This window comes from Marmota monax, unplaced genomic scaffold (genome assembly GCF_021218885.2).
Source record: "Marmota monax isolate L192 unplaced genomic scaffold, Marmota_monax_Labrador192_F-V1.1 WCK01_AAM20220418_F8-fsc00057, whole genome shotgun sequence".
Lineage (NCBI taxonomy): Eukaryota > Metazoa > Chordata > Mammalia > Rodentia > Sciuridae > Marmota > Marmota monax.
In genome coordinates, this window is record NW_026693933.1 from 6,447,757 (window position 1) to 6,467,332 (window position 19,576).

The window sequence follows — 19,576 nt, forward strand, 5'->3', positions numbered from 1 at the left end:
AATCTTTTCTATTTGTACAAGTATCCTTAAAATAATCCATAAACTAACAGAATTGTACGTGCTGTAAAGTCAGAGTTCCCCACCAATCATTTTAACTCATACTCTACTTTTTCAGTGTTTTCATGGCACAGTATATGAATGAAGCACAAAATGATGAGGGGATCAGTTTCCCCACTTCATCAGCTGGCAGGCACAGTCTCAGCAGAGTTAATTGTCAAGCCAAGGTCAGGAGACTACAGGGTTAGGACCAGAACAAGTTGCCTTCTTCCCTGTTCCAGATTTGGCTTCCAGGTCAGAACTGGAAATTCACAAATGGAAACAGCTAACTGTGAACACCATTTCATGTGCTTCTGCCTAATTTGCATGCAGCTCAGAGACATCCCCTGGCAGGAGATGGGGAAACACAGTTGTAAAAGGAGCTGCTCTCCCATGCTGAACAAGCACCAGCCAATCTGATTCATGCGCTCAGGGAGACCTTCAGGCTGGGACTTTTATGCTAAAAACTCAGAGTTTCCCTGTGCATAGTAAAAAAAAATGAATTTTTGAAAAGGGCATTGAAGTATTTGGGGAGGTCTTTGGCACTGTGGGGGTAACATAATCCTGCTGAGGAGAACCTAACATCCCTGTTTTTAGAGTGGGAAAATGAGATTGCCTTGGTATGGATGATTGGAAAAATAACAACATTCTATTTGTATTAAAGAATTATTTTGAAGTACACAGGAATTATTATTGAGTCATCACTTAAGGACTAATAATAGTAATACCAAAGGGTTTCCAGTCTTAATTTGGAATAGCTGTCTTTATGTTATTCCCTTTTTGGACAGTGTTCAGAAGGAAAGGCTCTATAGTTAAACTCAGTCCCTGTACTTGTTAGCTGTGTGACTTTGGGATGCAGTTTAGCCTCTCTGAAGTTTAGTTTCCCTTCTGCAAAATGGGCATTAGTGCTTTCCTCATTGGATTTTTATAAATTTACAAAATGCTTGATATATGACCCATTTTTTAATATTCTCTGATTTTCTCCTATTGTATATATGGATTTCATTTTTCAAGGTGGCAGTGTCCAATTTTTTTAACTTGTTTGAATTTTGCAATGTAACACAAAGAAAACCAAATTATAAGTGAACTAAAATTCCCTTTGAGTTTTATATGTTTATTTTACTTGAAACAAAATTCCTTACAGTTTAGGGTGGTACGTTTCTGCTCTAATCAAATGCACACCTGCAATGGGACGTCAGATTTTAAAGATACTACCTAGTAAATGCATTCCTACTATCCAAGAGCTGTTATTTTTAATCTTTTTTAACCAAGGCATTTAAATTCGACATGAAAAACTGTTGTTGTTGTTGTTGTTTTGTTTGTTTTGTTTTTAAAGTGGAAGAAAGGAAATTCATACCTGCCAAGAGTTGGAGAGGAAAGGAAAATAGGAAGAGCCCCTGGAACTCTTTCAATTTAGTATGTTAAATTGAAAACATTATTTAGAGGAACAGAGTGGGAAACGGTGAATACTTTGGCTTTTATAGAAAGGGAGTGTGCCTCATAAACAGGACAGTTGGAATGTATGGAAAAGTTCCAGTTAAAACAAGAAACAAAGCACATGACTAATATTGCTTTTCCAAGTTAGACAAATACAGCTTTAACCAGAATTTACCTCAGGGGCCTCTGGAACCCTCCTTGAGTCTTGAGATGCTGAGGCTTTTTGAAGTTCCAGGTCTGAATTAGGAAGGACATGTGGAGAGCCCAGACCCCCATCTTTCCACTTGAGTTTCTCTCACTTTACTTTCTCACAGATTCCCACCAGGTGTCAGAGGACAAACTGCTGTGCTTAGATAAACAGCAAACTGCAAAACTAAATGGGATGCTCTTCAGGAGCTACTCTTCTATGCTGAGTGACCATTTGGCCCACCAAAGAAATGTCATGGCCTAGGAAAAAATAAGAACTGCCAAGTCATTTTCAAATGCAAATGACAAACATTCTTTATGTTCCTTCATCTGCTTCGCACATCAAATAATATATGTCAAGATGTACATAGGATGTGATCTAAACATAATCAACTTTCAACCAGATTTCTGCATTTTACTTATCTTCAAAACCAGCTCCAGGCCAACATGTTTGTAGTGACAGTCCTTCATGGCTAACACTTGGGGTTCTTTTTCTCTTTTCATGTTCCTTCTAATCTTTGAATAAAGTGTCTTGGTTATTTTTGTTTTTCATTCCACAACACTAAAACTACCATGAATTTAGGGTGACCTTAATCTTCCACTTGCCTCAGAAGCAACAATTTACATTTGTTGTTCCGGTAGAACTTTTTTTCCTTTCAAGGAAAAAAAAAGATATTCAGGGTAGAGCATAAAATGATAAAATGTACAGCCACCCACTATGTGCAACAATTGGAGCATTTTCAGAGCAAAATTGATTACAATGTGTATAAGTGGATTACAACACAAAATTCTATTATGGTCCCATCTGACCAAGCTTCTTATGATAATGGATTTCAATACCAATGAGTGTCATTAGTGGCTATACAGTGGTTCTTCTTGTAAATTCCATCATGAATTAGAGTTATGATTGATGCTGTCCCAGCCCTTTTAAGCTCTGACTCACATTGGGATTGCCCCAAAGAAGGCAGGGCAGACTAGTGGAATGTGTAGCATTGCTCCATCCTTCCCTAATCTGCCCAGGATCAAAAGGGACTTTTTTTTTTCTTTTTTGCTCTCCAACGATTTTATGCCAGCATAAACATTATTATAATCACATGAATTATTTGCTGTGTAGCAGGAAAGGTTGAAATTTGTCTCTGAAACATACAGGTTGCATATAATCAAAGCCTGAAAAACTCAAATTTAGAGAAGCAAAGATATTAGTGGTATTTCCTAGTACTGGCATTATAAGGAAGTTCTGCTCAGTAACAAATTATTTAAATCTAGAGGGAAAAGGGACATTTGCTGAATCAAAATATGGTTTAGATCTAAGCAACAACAAAATGTAAAGGAATGTAGTGGTTATTTCAATTTGATATCATTTTATTAAATATCCAAAGTTCTTTGGAAAGAAATTTGATTTTCTTAAAATAAATCAGCAGAACAAACAATAACAGAATACCAAATATAAAAAAACAAACAAACAAAAAGTGTCACTATAGGTAAGTTTGTTTTCAAGTTTTGGAAGAATCAAGATAAATTCATCCAGATGTATATCATTAAGTAAACATAGTAACGTTGCCTTTTGAAATAAATTGCTTTTGGAAATGAAGGTTATTTAAAAACATGAGTAGTCAAAAGTTAGAAAAATCTCAGTAATTAAATTGCTAAATTAACCTCAACATAGAATTTCATTTATTCATTACATTTTTTTCTGAGTGTGATCCAGGTGTGAGACTCATGTACTGGAAATATAAAGAAAATGAGTTTAAGCCTTTGTGAGGCCAGAAACTGATAGCCTAGTAATTTCAGTTTTCCAAGGGAAAACAGACTAACGAAACATGAAAAATTACATCTCTTCAATATGAGTGGTCTGCTTCACATAGAGTAAAGTTAGGCTTAACAAGTTTTTAAAAAACTATTAAGCTGAATTCTGTTTGTTACTCTCTTCTTATCTTTCAAAACTCAGATGAAAATTCATTGATTAGACATTGTTTTAATCTGTTAGATTTAAGAGAGTTCTTAGAATAGACTTACCTTTGATTAGGTAGAGGGAAGTGAAGGGAGGGAAGGAGAGGGGATGTGGAGATAGGAAAGATAATAGAATGAAACGGACATTATTACTCTATGTATATATGTGACTGTGTGACCAATATGATCCTGCAACATGTACACTCAGAAAAATGAGAAATTATTTCCCATCTATGTATGATATATAAAAGTGCATAAATGCATTCTACTGTCATGTATAACTAATTAAAACAAATAAAAACATAAAAAAGGACAATATCAAGAAAGTGAGAGGGTTCATGGGAGCAGGAAAAATGGTGGAATGAGATTGACATCATTACTGTAGGTACATGTATAACTACACATATGGTGTGATGCTACATCATGTACAACCAGAGAAATGAAAAGTTGTGCTGCAATTGTATATGATGAATCAAAATGCATTCTGTCATATATAGCTAATTAAAATAAATTAATCAATTTAATGATTTTTTTTTTTTAAAAAAAGAGAGAGCTCTTAAAAGCAGTACATTAAATAGGATTGGGGTAAAATTTCTTCTTCCCATCAGAGAGTTCTGAGTGGCAGACTTAGTGTACCGAGAGAGGCTGGAACCCCCTCGTTTCTGCATCTTTAGCAGTGGCTTCCCTAAGACAACTTCTCTCTAAATATGGTGCTGCAGGTCAAAACACCACATCTATGTTCCAGGCAGAAAGAAAGAAGACAGGCAAAGGGCAACACTCTTTTCTGAGGAGCTTTTACAGAAGCCCCATTAAGCAGCTTCCGGCTTCATCCCAATCAGTAGAGCTAGTCATACAACCAGCATTGTTGCAAGAGAAGCTGGGGATTGTGGCATTTCAGTTCTTCTTAGTGCCATCTTCAATAAATCTAGGACACTGTCAGTGAAGAAATAGCACAGGCGGGCAAATAGCATTTTCTACCTCAATACTTTGGTTGTTTATCACTTTATGGGGTAGAGCATTGTAGTAGATGTTGTTGGAGCCCACTGGGACTTATTTTATAGGGCAGGCACACCCATCTCCAGCTGCTCTAAGTTATGGCTGTTGATGGCTAACAGCTGCCGCCTTCTCAGAAGAATTGCCCTCCACCAAAAGAAGCCACATTGCTTAGAAGTGTCTGGGAGGTCAACCCTACTCTACCCTTCACCAGGCTGCCTAGTAACACTCAGCTCAGGGTTTAAAGCCAGGCTCCTTTGCCTCAGGGCAGGAAAACACTGTGGCATCTTTTGTCCTTAGAGCCCTGGGTAGGATCAGTCTGGTAGCAGACTTCAGTTGTACTTTGCTTAGTGCCTTGTCCTCTCCTGACCACTTACTTCACTTCCTTTCTCAGTAAATTACTTTCCAAGGATCTCTATCTAGGTTTTCCTCTGATAATTATTTTTTCTTACAGTTTTATCATTCCTTCACATTTCTCTTAAACTGCAGCATCATTATGCCATCTCCTTTCCCTTAAATGAACCTTCAAACGGCCAAACCTAATCACCAGAACCCCAAATTGTGCTTTCACTCCACATACATACTGTTATATGTTTTTTTTTCAAATCAAAGAAGAGTGGAAATTATTTCAAAAAAATAATTTTCCCCAGTAAGATACTCATTTTCATTATTATGGGCTGAATGGCCACTTTCTACAAATTTGAAACTAATCAAACAGTAGTAATTTGTTGGATGATACTATAGAGGGTAGTGGTTTCCAAACCCATAACTTAGGACCATAACTACAAATATCAAGATGAATTTTCCAACCACTTCTCTATGGGCACAGTTGAAATACACATTTATTGCATAGAAATCATTTAAGTAGCTAAAGTTTCACCACAGACATTATGCAATTTTTAAACTCTTCTTCTTTGCCAGTAAAATTTCGTCTCATATATTCTAAATACTAAATAAAATGGCAAATGAAAATCTATGAAATAACATGGTTTGTGTTATGTATTTATAAAATACAAGAAAACCCAGAGAAAAAAGGAAAACTAGAAGAAGTTGTGTAGATTTCTTGTTCCCTTGTTTGGAGATACCATGCCATGTGCTCATTTGCTGGCCTTCTGTCTTCTTTAGCTCCTCAGAGCTTTCCTGCTCACACCTGGCTTTTCCAACAAGCTTCCCATGCCTCTCCCTTTTTTCCTAACCCCTTTACTGAGTCCCCATTAAAATTTAACTTGTGTTTTGTTTCCAGTGTCTGATTTTCAAAGAAGTGGATTAACTACCTACTCCCTCCTTTTTTTTTTTTGTAAGAAACTTTAGGAAACTTCAATCCAAAACTTGGAGTTTTTTGGTAATGGAAAATAATTAGAATTTGAATGTATTTCTTTGTCTTAATTTTTATATCAAATAATAGCAGGCATTAAATTTCTGCATAAAAGAGAACTTCAATGATCAGGTACTGTATTTTTGAAGGTACTGGTAACATTTAGAGGACCATGATTTTATTTATATATAATATATACACACATATGTATAACATAGTCAATATATAAACATATTCTGTAACATCATAATTATATAGATATGTATATAACGTATAAAACAAAAAATTCAGAGTTATAGTTTGAACCTTATGCTTGAATGTGGCCAGTTTGTCTAGTTTCAACTGTTATCAAAGTAGAATATGTATTCCTTGTAAATATTTGCTTTTTTTAATGAAGTAGCTTTATGCAATTATCAAGATTAATTTAATTTGTTTAGTAAGATCAACTAAGAAAGGGATACTGCCTGGAAAAAAAAAAAACATTTCTCATAAATGATTCTGTCTAGGCATGATAGGAGACTCTAATTGGTTATAAATATCATGGACTACAATCTTTATCAGTCTTTATATGTTCCTTCTTCCAGATAACTGTAGATATTCTTTAAGTTATACTGAAAGTTTGTTATAAAGATTAACAACAACACAAAACAAGGAATGTTTCTTTGTTATTTTCGCTTATCTCATCATTGATTGATGGAAAGATCCCAATGCAAACATTGAAGTTTCCATTGTCTTTTTTTGTTTTGTTTTGTTTTGGAGATTTTTGTTTTTGTGTATTTGTTTCTCTTTCTCACTTCTGTAGATTAAATATTTGCAAAGTAATATGAAAAAAAATAGCATCATCCAAAACAAAAAGTAACTAAGCATGGATCATAAATATGTAGTTGCTGATATTTGGGTACTCTATCCTTTTGATGATGGGTATTTATAATATTTTTGACTGGCAGTTAGACAGGTCATTTCACATGTGTCATACACATTTAATTCTGGGAAATAATTTAAAAATTGCTTGGTTTCAATCAATGTTTACCTTGCAAAATAGAAATAAAATTAAGACATTCTAAGAGCATTTCAGGGTCATGACAAAAAGTGTATTTGTAATAAATCAGCCTGATTTGTCTATATTTAACTTTCTTGATTTTAAGAGTCATTTTAAACAATTAAACTAAACACAATAACTTTTTATTTAATAGTAATTTTTATATACTAGCTATGTATTTCAAACTTGGTCTTTTTGATCCAAGGGATTTTCACATTAAGGACAGCAAATTATATTGACTACAAATGTAAAGACATATAACATCTTCCTTTTTTCTGAACCTAGAACCTAACACATGCACACATAGACACACAAATAGGTAATACATACATAGGTGTATGTATATGTACATGTGATTTATTACAATGAGATTATAACAGCTTCTTTACTGAATGCCCTCTGTGCCCTGAGCACTATGCTTCTCATGTTTTGTCTCACTTCATCTTCATATCAGCAGCTTGGTGTGGATGTAGTTAGCCCTGTGTTGCAGTGTAGGAAATGATGGCTTAGAGACTTGAAGTAGCTAACCTAAGGGCACATGGCTGATAAGCAGCAGTGCTATGGAGGTTTGGAGGTTCCTTCCCAGTTAGTCCTTTAGCCATGCTGCCTCATCAGTCTGTTACCTGCAGTAGTAACATAATGAGAAAAAACAAGCCTCCTGTCCATGCTCCCACACTCGTAGACCAAGCAATAGAATTATTTAGAATGTATGCACTTGTTGTCAATAGACTGTCAAATCCTTTACCATTGTGCCAAGGCAGCACATTTTTTAATAACATGGAGTTCCCGAGGCACCAAGGGCTGAAACAAATGAACACAAAAAGAAGAATTTGATGATATGTAGTTTTAAACAATGTCATTCTGCTTCCAGGCCCTATGAGTTTTCATAAGGATCAATAAAAAGTTCCTTCATAAAAATACAATGCTAGAATATGGAAAATAGGGTGCTTAGTGTGCCATTCCCGGACTAATGGCTGAGCACGTAGCAACCCCAATCACAGAGTGGGAAGCAGAACCAGTCAGGCACATGCTCTGATGAGGTGTCAGGGAAGTGCCCAGGGCTGCTAGAAACCACCACAGGAAAGCAGCCTTTCTGCTGTGTTCTTGCGTCAGAGATGAGAGGGCAAATGAGCTGGGCAAACCCAAAGGCTGATGACAAATTGCCAGTGTCTGTAAACGGCAATTGTGCCTTGAAGTTGATGTGTGTGCTTAGATTCTATTCTCACAGAAAGGTGTGTGAGTGTTCGCGTGTGTGTGAGTGGGAGAGAGAAAGGGAGGGAGGGAGGGAGAGAGAGATTCCTAGTATATGCTAACTGGTAGCATTTATAATACTTTGCCCATTCAGTGACAAGAATTGCTATAATTGATGTGATATTTGCAGGTTAGGTATTTTACTCACTTGAACATTTTAAAATTAAAAAGAAAACCTTTAAAATTCTGCCTGTCAAAGTGTATTTAGCTTGTCTTCTGTGAAGTATAACCATGACACTCTCCAGAAATAATGTTTGACACAGTTCCCATGGAGTTCAATTTATGGCTTGCCTCCAGTTCTGCAGAACCATACGATCTGCCTCCTCCAGATCCATTTATGGGATTTTTTTCCCCCTGTAGTTACGTAGAGTCTGAGAAATGTCAGCCCCGGAACCTGGGAAGTATTGACAGGACCGAAGTGTCTATCCCTCTCAGTCAACATCCTTAGTTGTCTGAAGTTTAAAACAGAAGTTGGCACTGGAACTTTTTAAAGAAAAGAGATTTTTTTCCTTGTAAATTTGTTATGTATCATGTGTGCTACAGGAGTAGGAGCCCAGCCTGAGTTTGAATTTGGATTAACTTGGGACAAAATTCTACAACCATTAGGATTGAGACTAGAGTCTTAGGGTTAGCAGCTTCCCTTCCATGAGACTGCAGTTTTCACTACTGACAAGAAAGCTCTACCTGTTGAGTAAGAAGCTTGGTCAAGGGTGAACTGAAATGGCTCTTACTCCATGATCTACTTACTTCAAGGCCAACAGCTTGTAAAAATCAAGTTATATCTAAGTCTCATCCTTTCATGTTGCTCTAGCATAATACTAAACACTGGGTAATTTATAAACCACAGAAATTTATTTTTACTTTACTGTGTGTGTGTGTGTGTGTGTGTGTGTGTGTGTGTGTGTGTGTGTGGTATTGAGGACTGAACCCAGGGCCTCGTGCATGGTAGGCAAGTGCTTTACCACTGAGCTACATTGCCAAACTTCACAGGAATTAATTTCTTACAGTTCTAGAGGCTGGGAAGACCAAGATAAAGACTCTCATTCAGAGTCTGATGAAGGCTTTCTACCTCACATGGCAAAAAAAAAAAAAAAGCAGTGGGTGGAAAAGGCTGAACAGGTGTGAGGCCTCTTGTCTCAGGGGCCCAGTCCTATTTACCAAGGAGGAGGCTCAGGTCTAATCACTTCCTACAGGTCCCACCTCTTCATACTACTGAACTGGAGACTGAGTCTTAACTTACAAATTTTGGGTACACACTGAGATCATAAGACTCTGTCAGTGTGCTTGATATCAATTTTCTTTCAGAGAACAAAACTGGAAAGGTTTCTCACTCTTCTGAATATGTTTAGGGGTAAACAGATTTCACATTTTGCAGTTAAATCAGATGGAAGATTTTTAGTCTAAGGAGCCTTCACACTTTAGTGAATTAACTAAAACATTAGTAAATTTTAGTTCTTGGAATTCTAGGCCACATCTGGAAAGACCAGTGAAGGACTTTCAGATAATGTGTTTAAAATGATGTTATAAAGCCAAGTACAAATAGTATAAGGAGACTCGGAGAGTAAATAACAAATTAGCAGGGGTTCTAGAGAAAGATGCTTCACTTAACCTAAACCAGGCCTGGGACATACAGGGTAGGGTACTGCTGCCCAGTTATCACCTCTGCTGACACTGCCAACACCCATGCTGAGCCACATCCAAGGCAAAACTGTTTTACCCTGGATTCCAGAATATTGGGGAAGTTGAGAAAGAGAAAGTAAATAGAAACCAATTGGAATTGTCCCTATCCCTTTTAAAACTACATGTCAATGTGTGGTTATGTACACAGAACCACACATCTGGGTGCATGTGAGTTTTCTTTAATTCCTATTAGAGTTGTTAAAGAGAAACACAGTTTAGAAGAAACAAAATGAGATGGCAAAGTGGTACCAGATGTCAATGCCTCCAGAAGTCATTCTTAAGGGTGTCCTACTCCCCAGCCCTGCCCACATGTGGAAAAGTGAATCGTACGTGATCCAATCTGAGAAATTGAATTGAGTTAAATAAAACAACTCATTCATTCAATTAGACCACATTACTTTTGACCACCTTACTTTTTAAAAATTTTTTGACCACTTATAAAATACTGAGTCATGCCATTGTGTCTGGCTCTGATATTTCTCACACCAAAATAATCAATACTGACACAATCGGAATTTCCATTTTAACTATGTTAAATGTCCATCAAGATTATTTCTCTGACACTTCATTCACTATGACTCAACATGCTTTTCACGTGGAGAATGATGTCTGCATATGCTAATTTTTATAAGAATAACTCTAGAATCTCTCCACCCAAACCTACTTGGTTCAGAGAATAGGAGATACAATGAGACTTGAACATACTAAATAATTTGGAGGATCCCCTCTTACTGCAGTGACTTCAAGCCAAACTACAAAATCTAAAATCAATTTCCATCATCTCCTTTCTCCCATATAAAACTAAGTAATACCTATCTGGGTATCTGATAGTTACAATTAGGTTGACTGTTCCTAAAGAAAATATACATTATTTGATGTCATGTATTTTAAACAAAAGGTCATCTTATTTTTAAGTTTTCAAAACCATTCTGGTTAGGGTTGGGGCTGTGGCTCAGTGGTAGAGTACTTGCCTAGCCTATGTGAGGCACTGTGTTTGATTCGCACCATATATAAATAAATAAAATGAAGGTCCATTGACAATTTTAAAAATATTTTAAAAAAAACATTCTGGTTAGAATTGCTTACACTTCCTAATATGAGATCAACCATAACAGCTCATTTTATCCTTCATTACAGAAGACAATAGATGCACATCTTCAGACGCAGTGTCCTGCGCCAGGTGCCTTGAGCTGGGTCCAGAATGTGGATGGTGTGTTCAAGAGGTGTGCCATTTTTCTTCTTTTTCTTCCTTGTTTTTTTTTTTTCATCACAGTTGACTTTCTCTCTAGGATTATTTCATTGCCTGACTATTTTGTGCCTTGAAGGTGTATCAGGAAAAAAAAAAAAGATAATGCTGACAGGAATTTTTTATTTGGTTTTATGCTTGGAAATGGCATATTTGGCTGAATATAAAATCAAATATAACTTTTTATTGGGAAAATTGTGGTAATTTTGAAATGAAGTGAAAACCATTTCATGTTTTCCATCTGTTCTATAGAAAGAAATGGCAAACACAGATAATAACTTTTGATAGTTCTGTAGGATTCCATGTGAAATTCTTGCTGCAGCTTGAGGCACAAGGTTGTATACTCAAGTTGGAGTGTTAGCTTATACTTGCAAATTAAAGAAAAGCAAGCTAATTTATTGGTCCATTTTATTTGTTTTTATTTGAACTACTTGAAGATAAATGATTTACTTCATTTTCTGACATTGTACATCAATTTATTGGTTACATATGGAAAACATGATGCTTTTAACATGTGACTTGTTCATGAAATATTATATACTATGTTCTATGGAACAGAGAATAATCCAGAAAAAATTAGTGTCTTTGCATTCAATAAGAGAAAAAATCCTAATGACAAAATTCTTAGTGTAATAATTATAATGTATTTCTTCTTTCTTGGCTCTAAAGTTGTTTTGAAAGTTCTTTTTTCTTTTGTCAATTATATTCAATCAAAACTATCCATATATAATAAGTTGCACTAAAGAAATTGTCTGCTACATTGGGGTTTCTTTTGTTGTGAGATTGTCTAGGCAATTTTATATTTACTTATGAAGCTCCTGGGAATTGGAACAGATAGGGTTTTAAGGGCCTTTTGCTTGATATGGAGATAAAACTGTGGCTTTGATCTCCTCTGACTTAACTCAGCAACTACAATTACCATCATCTTTCCACCTTCTCTTGTTACTGCTTGTTCTGAGGCAGCCCCCAGCAGGAAAAAGTAATCAAGGATAGTAGGCATAACTCCATGAAACAAGTCAGGGGAGAGGCAGGGGTGGGGTTCACAAGACAGAGCCACGTCTGTAAATCAACAGATTTCTGCCTGACAGCCTGAAGCTCCCCACCTGCAATCTGGGCTCCACCAGCAAAAAGATGAGATCCTTTCCTGAGTTCAGAAGGGCTTTACACAACCCATGGAGCCAAGCAATGTGACAGACAAGAGAATTTGAGTCTTAGGGTGCAATCTCATGACTTCTTATGAGCCAAAGACCAGCAGACTTCATTCCATTCTCTGAGTCTGTCTTCATCTGTATAACCTTGAACTTGGAGTTTACTTATTCTCTCTGTTAAGAATGTTTCTGACCTAAGCAACATCATGCTATTTTAGATTCTTACTTCCTCACTAAGAAAGATCCTTAGAGCCCTGAAACTTGCCCACCTGACCTCCAGTGCTTTGGGGAGGGTATTTGGAGAAACTTTCAAAGATGGTTCTGAAGCCCAGTTGTCAGCCAACTGGAACAGCAGATTCCAGAGGAAGCCCCATTCCATCTCACAGTTCTGACTGACACAGAGCATCAGAAAAGCCACAACTCTGTGAAAACAATCAGTCCTGACACAGAAGGAAGGATCGGGGGTATTTAGAGGGATCAGTAGTCAGGTGGAGGGAGAGCTAAGGGAGAGAAAGGTGGCTACCCACACAGTGAGGGATGGTGGGGGGCAGGTCCTTTGTCCACAGTGGGCAAACCCTCAGATGGACTACTCAGGGAAAAATGTTAAGAATAACTTGACTGTTCATGTCACTAAATTTTCTTCTGTACAACGTGGTATAGTCTGATTTATATATTGAAAAACAGGCCCTAAAGAGAGACTGAATTGGATTCAAATCCCAGTTCCACCAGTTTCTAACTCTGTGAACTTGGATATGTTGATCGCTTTGAATCTCAGTTTTCCCTACCTCTAAACTGGGATTACTATCTGCACCTGCCTCACAGTCTTTGAAGACATAATAAAGCAACATGTGGCATACAGGGACTGCTTAAGAAATATAATTCATAATTAAGAATAGGAGTCATAATTCTATAGAGCTTTGGTGATGCTTAGAAAACGAAGATGATTGACTGTGTTGATAACTACCTCAGAGCAAGCACCCAGTCTTAGGGCTCTGGCCAGTGTTGGCAACATTTTTGAGAGGAGCTGTCCACTCCCTTCAGGCTTACCTGACATCATCGGGAGACAGAAAGCATTATTGAATTTTGGAAGATCACCCATCATTTAAGCACAGATGCAACTGGTGTCTCTGATTTCTCAGCCAGTAAGCTGAAGGGAAAGGGAAGGACGAGGTTTTGTTTTTCCCCTATTCATGATGAGAACATAAACAATAATAAAATAAGCCTGGCTTATATCATTTTCAAGGCTGGTAGAAATTAAAAATAACAAAATAATTAGACAGTGGATACTCACTTGGATTGTTTTCTTATGTAGCATTTTTATCTGCCATTCCATGTCTTTTACTTTCTCTTTTCTTCCGTGATACATGGAGGTAATCAGAAAACAATTGGGATACAAAGGACCTCATCAGTATTAGGTTTAATACCTTATGTGTCTTGTTAATCAATGTCTATGAAAGACATGTTAAGTTTTGAAGAATTATCCTCCTCCCCTGGCTGCCACCATGATATAGAGTGTCACAGCACAGCCAGAAGCTTAGAGGAGCATAGTTATTCTAAAATATGATATGAAGGACATTCGCTGTCAAAAGGAAGATGATAGAATTTTTCCATTTCTGTTCAGGTTGCCATGTTTGACAGTCAAAAAGACTCAGACATTAGTAGGGGGAAAACTTGAGCTATTTATATCACCAGAATACTATATGAAAACAGATGAAAGTAACAACTGATAAAAAACTTGCCAGGGTAACTTCAACCTGACCTTTTCATTCTCAGAGACATTTTAGTTGTAGAAACTTAGACTATGAATTTGCTTTTGTTTTTCTTGTAGGAAAAAAGTAAAGCATAAAGATTAGAATAAGTTAAAATGACACAAAATATCAAAAATTAAAAGGGTGTGGTTTCAAATTGCTTTTCTTTTGTACAAAGTGAAAAGTAGGCCACAATGGGCAGGAACAACATTCCATTCTTGAGTATGATGCCACAGTCTTTTCTTCCCTTTTCAAACCTAATTGGCCAATTGGCAATGTTTTTCTGACTTAGTTTTTACAGTGGGATAAAAACAGCTGTGCTGATTCAGATATTGCAAAATAATAGAGAACATTTTGCCGATTTCAGCAAAACTATTTGACATTTAAAGGTCACATGGCATAAACTGATGTATAGTTACAGTAAATGACACCCCTCCTTTCTTCTCCATTCTGTATGCACAAATAACAGTCTCTGACCGGCTGAAAGGAAGAAAATAAAGCTATTTGTACTTTATTTCCTTTCCATGACTTGAAGTCTTAGGTTTTTACATCTGTACAATGCATGTGATCTTCATCTGTAACATGTCATCTGACACATGATCAAGCACACATGTACCAAGCCTTGTGTACTATCAGTATCCCCTACTTGGGAGAAATGAGGTCCCCCACTTAGCCTGGGGATCTCGGGAAGAATGTGACACATACTATAGCAGTTATTTGCTACCTCTCTCCAGGGAACTCCATGTTGTTTATAAATTCTATCGCATACACAACACCTCCACGTTTTAACAGTACATAGAATGAATTCAGATAAAAGAAACTAAGGCTTTGGCTATTTTCAATTTCTGGCATATGATTAATCAACAAAGCAAACTGAATGTTTCTGTTTCCATAATGAACTTATCAAATGACACCTGGATATTTTGATTGGAAAGAAAGACATGTTCCCTTTTGCCTTTTAGTTAATGCATATATTACAGGATGAGGCAGGCTCTAATTCAGGATGAGCACTATAAAGGACTACATAATAAATTTAGACTCTGTGGGTCACACACCATCCCTATCACACATTCTTCTTTTATTTTTATGTTACAGGCTTTTAAAATGTATAAAGAATTTTTTGGCACTTAAACCATAGAAAAATAGGCCAAAGCCTGGATCATTTCACTGACCCTAGTTTGCCATGTCCTACTCTATTTGAGAAAGGAATGAAGATTTTTGTATGAATGTTGTTATATACCTATCATTGTTGTATCTTGTTACTCACCAGTGCCATGGCTGTCCCTGGTTATAATTAGTGACCTCATATTCAACACTCAATGTCCATGTCACCTTGATAACCCCCTTCTTCCATGCCCTGTGATATTCTGTGTTCCCCCTAAATTCAATTCCCATAACAGTTATATTTATTTGCTTAATGTGTGAATTCACCCATAGTCTGTTGATTTTGATGATAAGAGCTCTATCTGCCATGCTCTATTCCATTTCATTACCCCAACTCCTACCAAATTATTGTCCTTCAATACATATTCATCAACATTCTTTAATTTAGTGATGAATGGATTAAAAATCCAATTCTTTATATCATCTTAATTAAAGGAGAAATGATTGAATGCTGAATCTATATAGCCATTGCTAGGAAGATTGCTGAGCAAATACCCAGCTCATTTGTAAGCAAATACCCCAAATAACTCAGGCCAATGTTATGCATAATAAAATATATTTCCATACTTTCAATATACTTTCCATTCTTAGGAAAAAATCCCAAATGTTTACATGAAAAATAAAAATATAAAAATTTTCCCCTCAGGATAAATTAATAAGGTTATTGCATTAATTCCAAGTTTATTGCATGTCTCTTAGATAACTCTCAACTACTCAAGGCTAAGTAGTGAAAATTTTAGATTCAGTTGCAAAGTCAGGAGAATTTGATCTGCAATATTATATCTCTCCACGTCATCATGAACATCTCCATTAGTTTACTGAATTGCTTTTAGGCTGTTGTGTGTATAAGAGGCTGGACAACTTTATGGTCTAAGAATTAGATTTCCAATTTATTCTTTCATGAATTTTTGGCATTTAATTAGGCATGTATTTCTAAGGACTTGCTTTCATATTCCAAACATAACAGTATATAATAAACATACCAGTTGAGTCCTTTGAGAACTGAGACTCACATTTGGAACCAATGAGTGGTCTATTTTGGCTGAATTTTCTTCTGGATCTGTCTTTCCAAAGTAAAATATTTAGAAAGAATTAAGCCAGTATAACTTTTCAGTGATCAGTTAACAACATTTAAAGTGCTTGAGTTCAATCTCCTCTTTAATAATTCATTTTATTCTTTTAAAATGAGATTTAGAAATTAAGGTTTTATTTATGACAAATATGCCACTGTTCTTATTGGAAACATGCACTAATTTAAACAGTTGCATAATTTGTTCTGCCCTGAAAATGGCTTATTTGAAATATTTGCTATGTATAGACTTTTTTTGGTTATAACTGAGATGATATAAACTGAAAACATCAGTGATTTTCTTTTTTTTAAACAGGATTTTATTTCAGGTGGATCAAGAAGCAAACGTTGTGATATTGTTTCCAATTTAATAAGCAAAGGCTGTTCGGTTGATTCGATAGAATACCCATCTGTACGTGTAATCATACCAAGTGAAAATGAAATTAACACTCAAGTGACACCAGGAGAAGTGTCAATTCAGCTGCGTCCAGGTTTGGTGATTTTTTTCAAATAAACCTATGATGATTGAAATTACAATTCATAATAATTTGCTTGTATTTAACATTATGTGGCAGGCAGTATTATTGTAGAGACCACAGTGAGCTCAGAATCAAGAAATTAGAATTCTGGGTTTTATCATGCTTCTAGCTAGCTCTGTGACCTTAGACACCATGCAAACCTGACCCACACATATAATAACTATGTGTTCTGATCCTATAATTCAATCACATTGTGATGTAATTGTGTTCCTTCTCCCCTGCAAGAAGGAAATATATTTGTACTCATTCTTCCATTCTTAGCTGAGAGCTGGTATATAGTAAAAAAATCTATAAATGTTTACTGGATTGATTGATTGATTAAGTAGCAGATGTTAAACTAAGTACCTAAAACCTTTGGGATGAATTTTTCAACACAAAACATGAAGCCATGATTATCATTATTACCTTGACCAGCTTTGTAATACCCTTGACATTAATGTATATCTTTGCTCCTATACTTCTGCAGGACTTCCCCTTCCATTACAGAGTTTACCACAGTTTGCATGTGTTGTAGGCTTCTGGAAAGTATTCATTTCCTCCAGATAATTCCACTATACAAACTACATATAGCAGATAAGTCAAGGTACATGAGTATGCACCACTCAATTAGATAAATTGGTTTAGCTCAGTATGAAATTACTTTCAAGACTTCGTTATTTTGGTGTGCATGGTCATATCTTGTCATTAATTTTTTGAATAATCATTCTTGACACACTCCATATCCTATTCCAAATGCTCAATATTTCTTCCTGACTCTTTGGTTACCAGAAAAACAAAGTCCACTTCTCTCTTGGCCCTAGGCATGTTCCCAGCTTCCAATTAAAACTGTGCTCTTCATCAGATAAAACAATGACACAGCCCAGGATGGACATACATGAGCAAAAGTTGGAAAGGTAGAAGGATGTACACAAAAAGGAAAGTAATTAGGTTAGAGAGATTGCAGCTCTTGCCACCTTTAATTGAAAAAAAAAAAGTGTGGTTGAGTTCTTAGAAAGAGAGAGGGAGAGAAACAAAAATGAAGTGCTGTTTTTAACTCAATATATTCATTAAAATCTTCCCTTAGATATTCACATGGAGCTCTGTTGACATTCAGCCTTTTAATGCTATGGTTGCTCAATGGTCTTTAGTGATTTTTTTTTTCTTCCTGTTATTCTAAGGTTCATCAGCCCAGTTTTCTAATCTATATAAACTGACCTAGGGTTTCCCCTAAACTCCTTCCAAAATCCCCAATTTCTTAAACATTTCCATATCCCCAGTAATACTCTCATCTGGTGGCTTTTCTACTGTTCATCCATAAAAGACTTCAGGGTCTTAATCCAGGGAATTGCCTTTTTCAGGCTATATCAACATCAAACAGTAACATCCACATCATTCAGTTATATTTTGACTTTCTGATGTGTGTCTGGGCACGTTCCCCAGAGCATACTTGAATTTGAGGGCAAGTTGTTGATATTTATCTCTACTACAAATCTTTCTCCCAGTATTCTAGCCTCTAGCCTTTCCACTCTTCGTTTTCTTTCAATAGGTGCTCATTTTAAGAGAATTTTAAAATACAACTGGTAATATTTGCAGATAAAGTACATAGGAACTATATAATACAGCTCAACAATTAAACATAATCAATAAACTTGACACTTTAGTCTATTTTGCTGTCATAACAATACCATACACTGGGTGGCACAAACAACAGAAATTTATTGTCTCAGAGTTCTAGATTGGCTACAAATCTAAAAGGCTTAGAAGTCCAACATCAAGGTTCTAGCAGATTTGGTTCCTGGAAAGGGCTTACAGTGGGCCACCTTTTTGATGTGTCACATGGCACATGTCAGAAAGAGGGAGAGAGAATGTCTAGTATCTCTTCTTAGAAGGTCACTGTCATGACCTCACCTAACTAAACCTAATTATCTTCCAAAGGCCCATCTCCAAATATCATCACATTGGGGATTAGAGCTTTACCATATGTATTTGGTGCAAATACAATTGAGTCTATAACACTTGACATATAGAATACTATTTTATAAAGTTCATGGAATATTTTTAGACATTAATCATATTTTAAACAAGAAAACTCAGTTCCAATAAACAAAAACTATTTTTATAGGCCAACATCTTTGAGCACACTGCAGTAAAATTTGAAATCAATACAAAAAGATAAATCAATATTAAATAACATAAAAATTAAGAAAAACTTCTTCTAAATAATCCCAACTACAGAATAAATCAAAACTCTAGTTATAGACTAATAATAACAGTAACAAAAAACATTAAAATATATGAATGTGACTAAAGTTGTTGTCAGGAAAATTCAAAACATTAAATACTCTAATTTTTAAAAAGAATAAGTAAAGATGAACTTGTATCCAAACAAAGAGAAAAACAGCAAGAAACAAAATAGCCATAAAAAAAAACAAGAGTAAGGAGGTCATACATTTTTAAAAAAGTAATGAAATGTAAAAGAAAAAGAAAAATACAAAATGGTCGTGTAATCCAGCAGCTAAAACCCAATAATAAAATAAGTAAATTATTGGCAAATCTAATTAAGACAACAAAAAATAATCTATTTATGTAAACTATAGTCACAGAAACAAATATTTTAAAAGAGAACAATAAAATATTAAGCATAAAATATATGGTAAAAATTTTTTAATTTTTTAAAAGTGTTAACCTTTTTCAATAAATACATAATTATTTACTTATATTTATTATAACATATTTTATATAATATATATGCCTTATGTATTTATATATAAATTAGGCCTGAATGTTTTTATGGTA

The 19,576-nt window shown here is 35.6% G+C and overlaps 1 protein-coding gene across 4 annotated transcripts in view; it reads left to right on the plus strand.

Moving 5' to 3' along the window:
• Nucleotides 1–19,576, plus strand: part of Itgb8 (integrin subunit beta 8) — an 89,812-nt gene that overhangs the window by 24,112 nt on the left and 46,124 nt on the right. For all 4 annotated transcript variants that reach the window (XM_058585340.1, XM_058585339.1, XM_058585338.1 and 1 more), the window contains exons 2-3: nucleotides 11,025–11,110; nucleotides 16,579–16,753. In XM_058585340.1, the coding sequence (XP_058441323.1) occupies nucleotides 11,025–11,110; nucleotides 16,579–16,753 (261 nt within the window). The remainder of the gene's footprint in view (nucleotides 1–11,024; nucleotides 11,111–16,578; nucleotides 16,754–19,576) is intronic.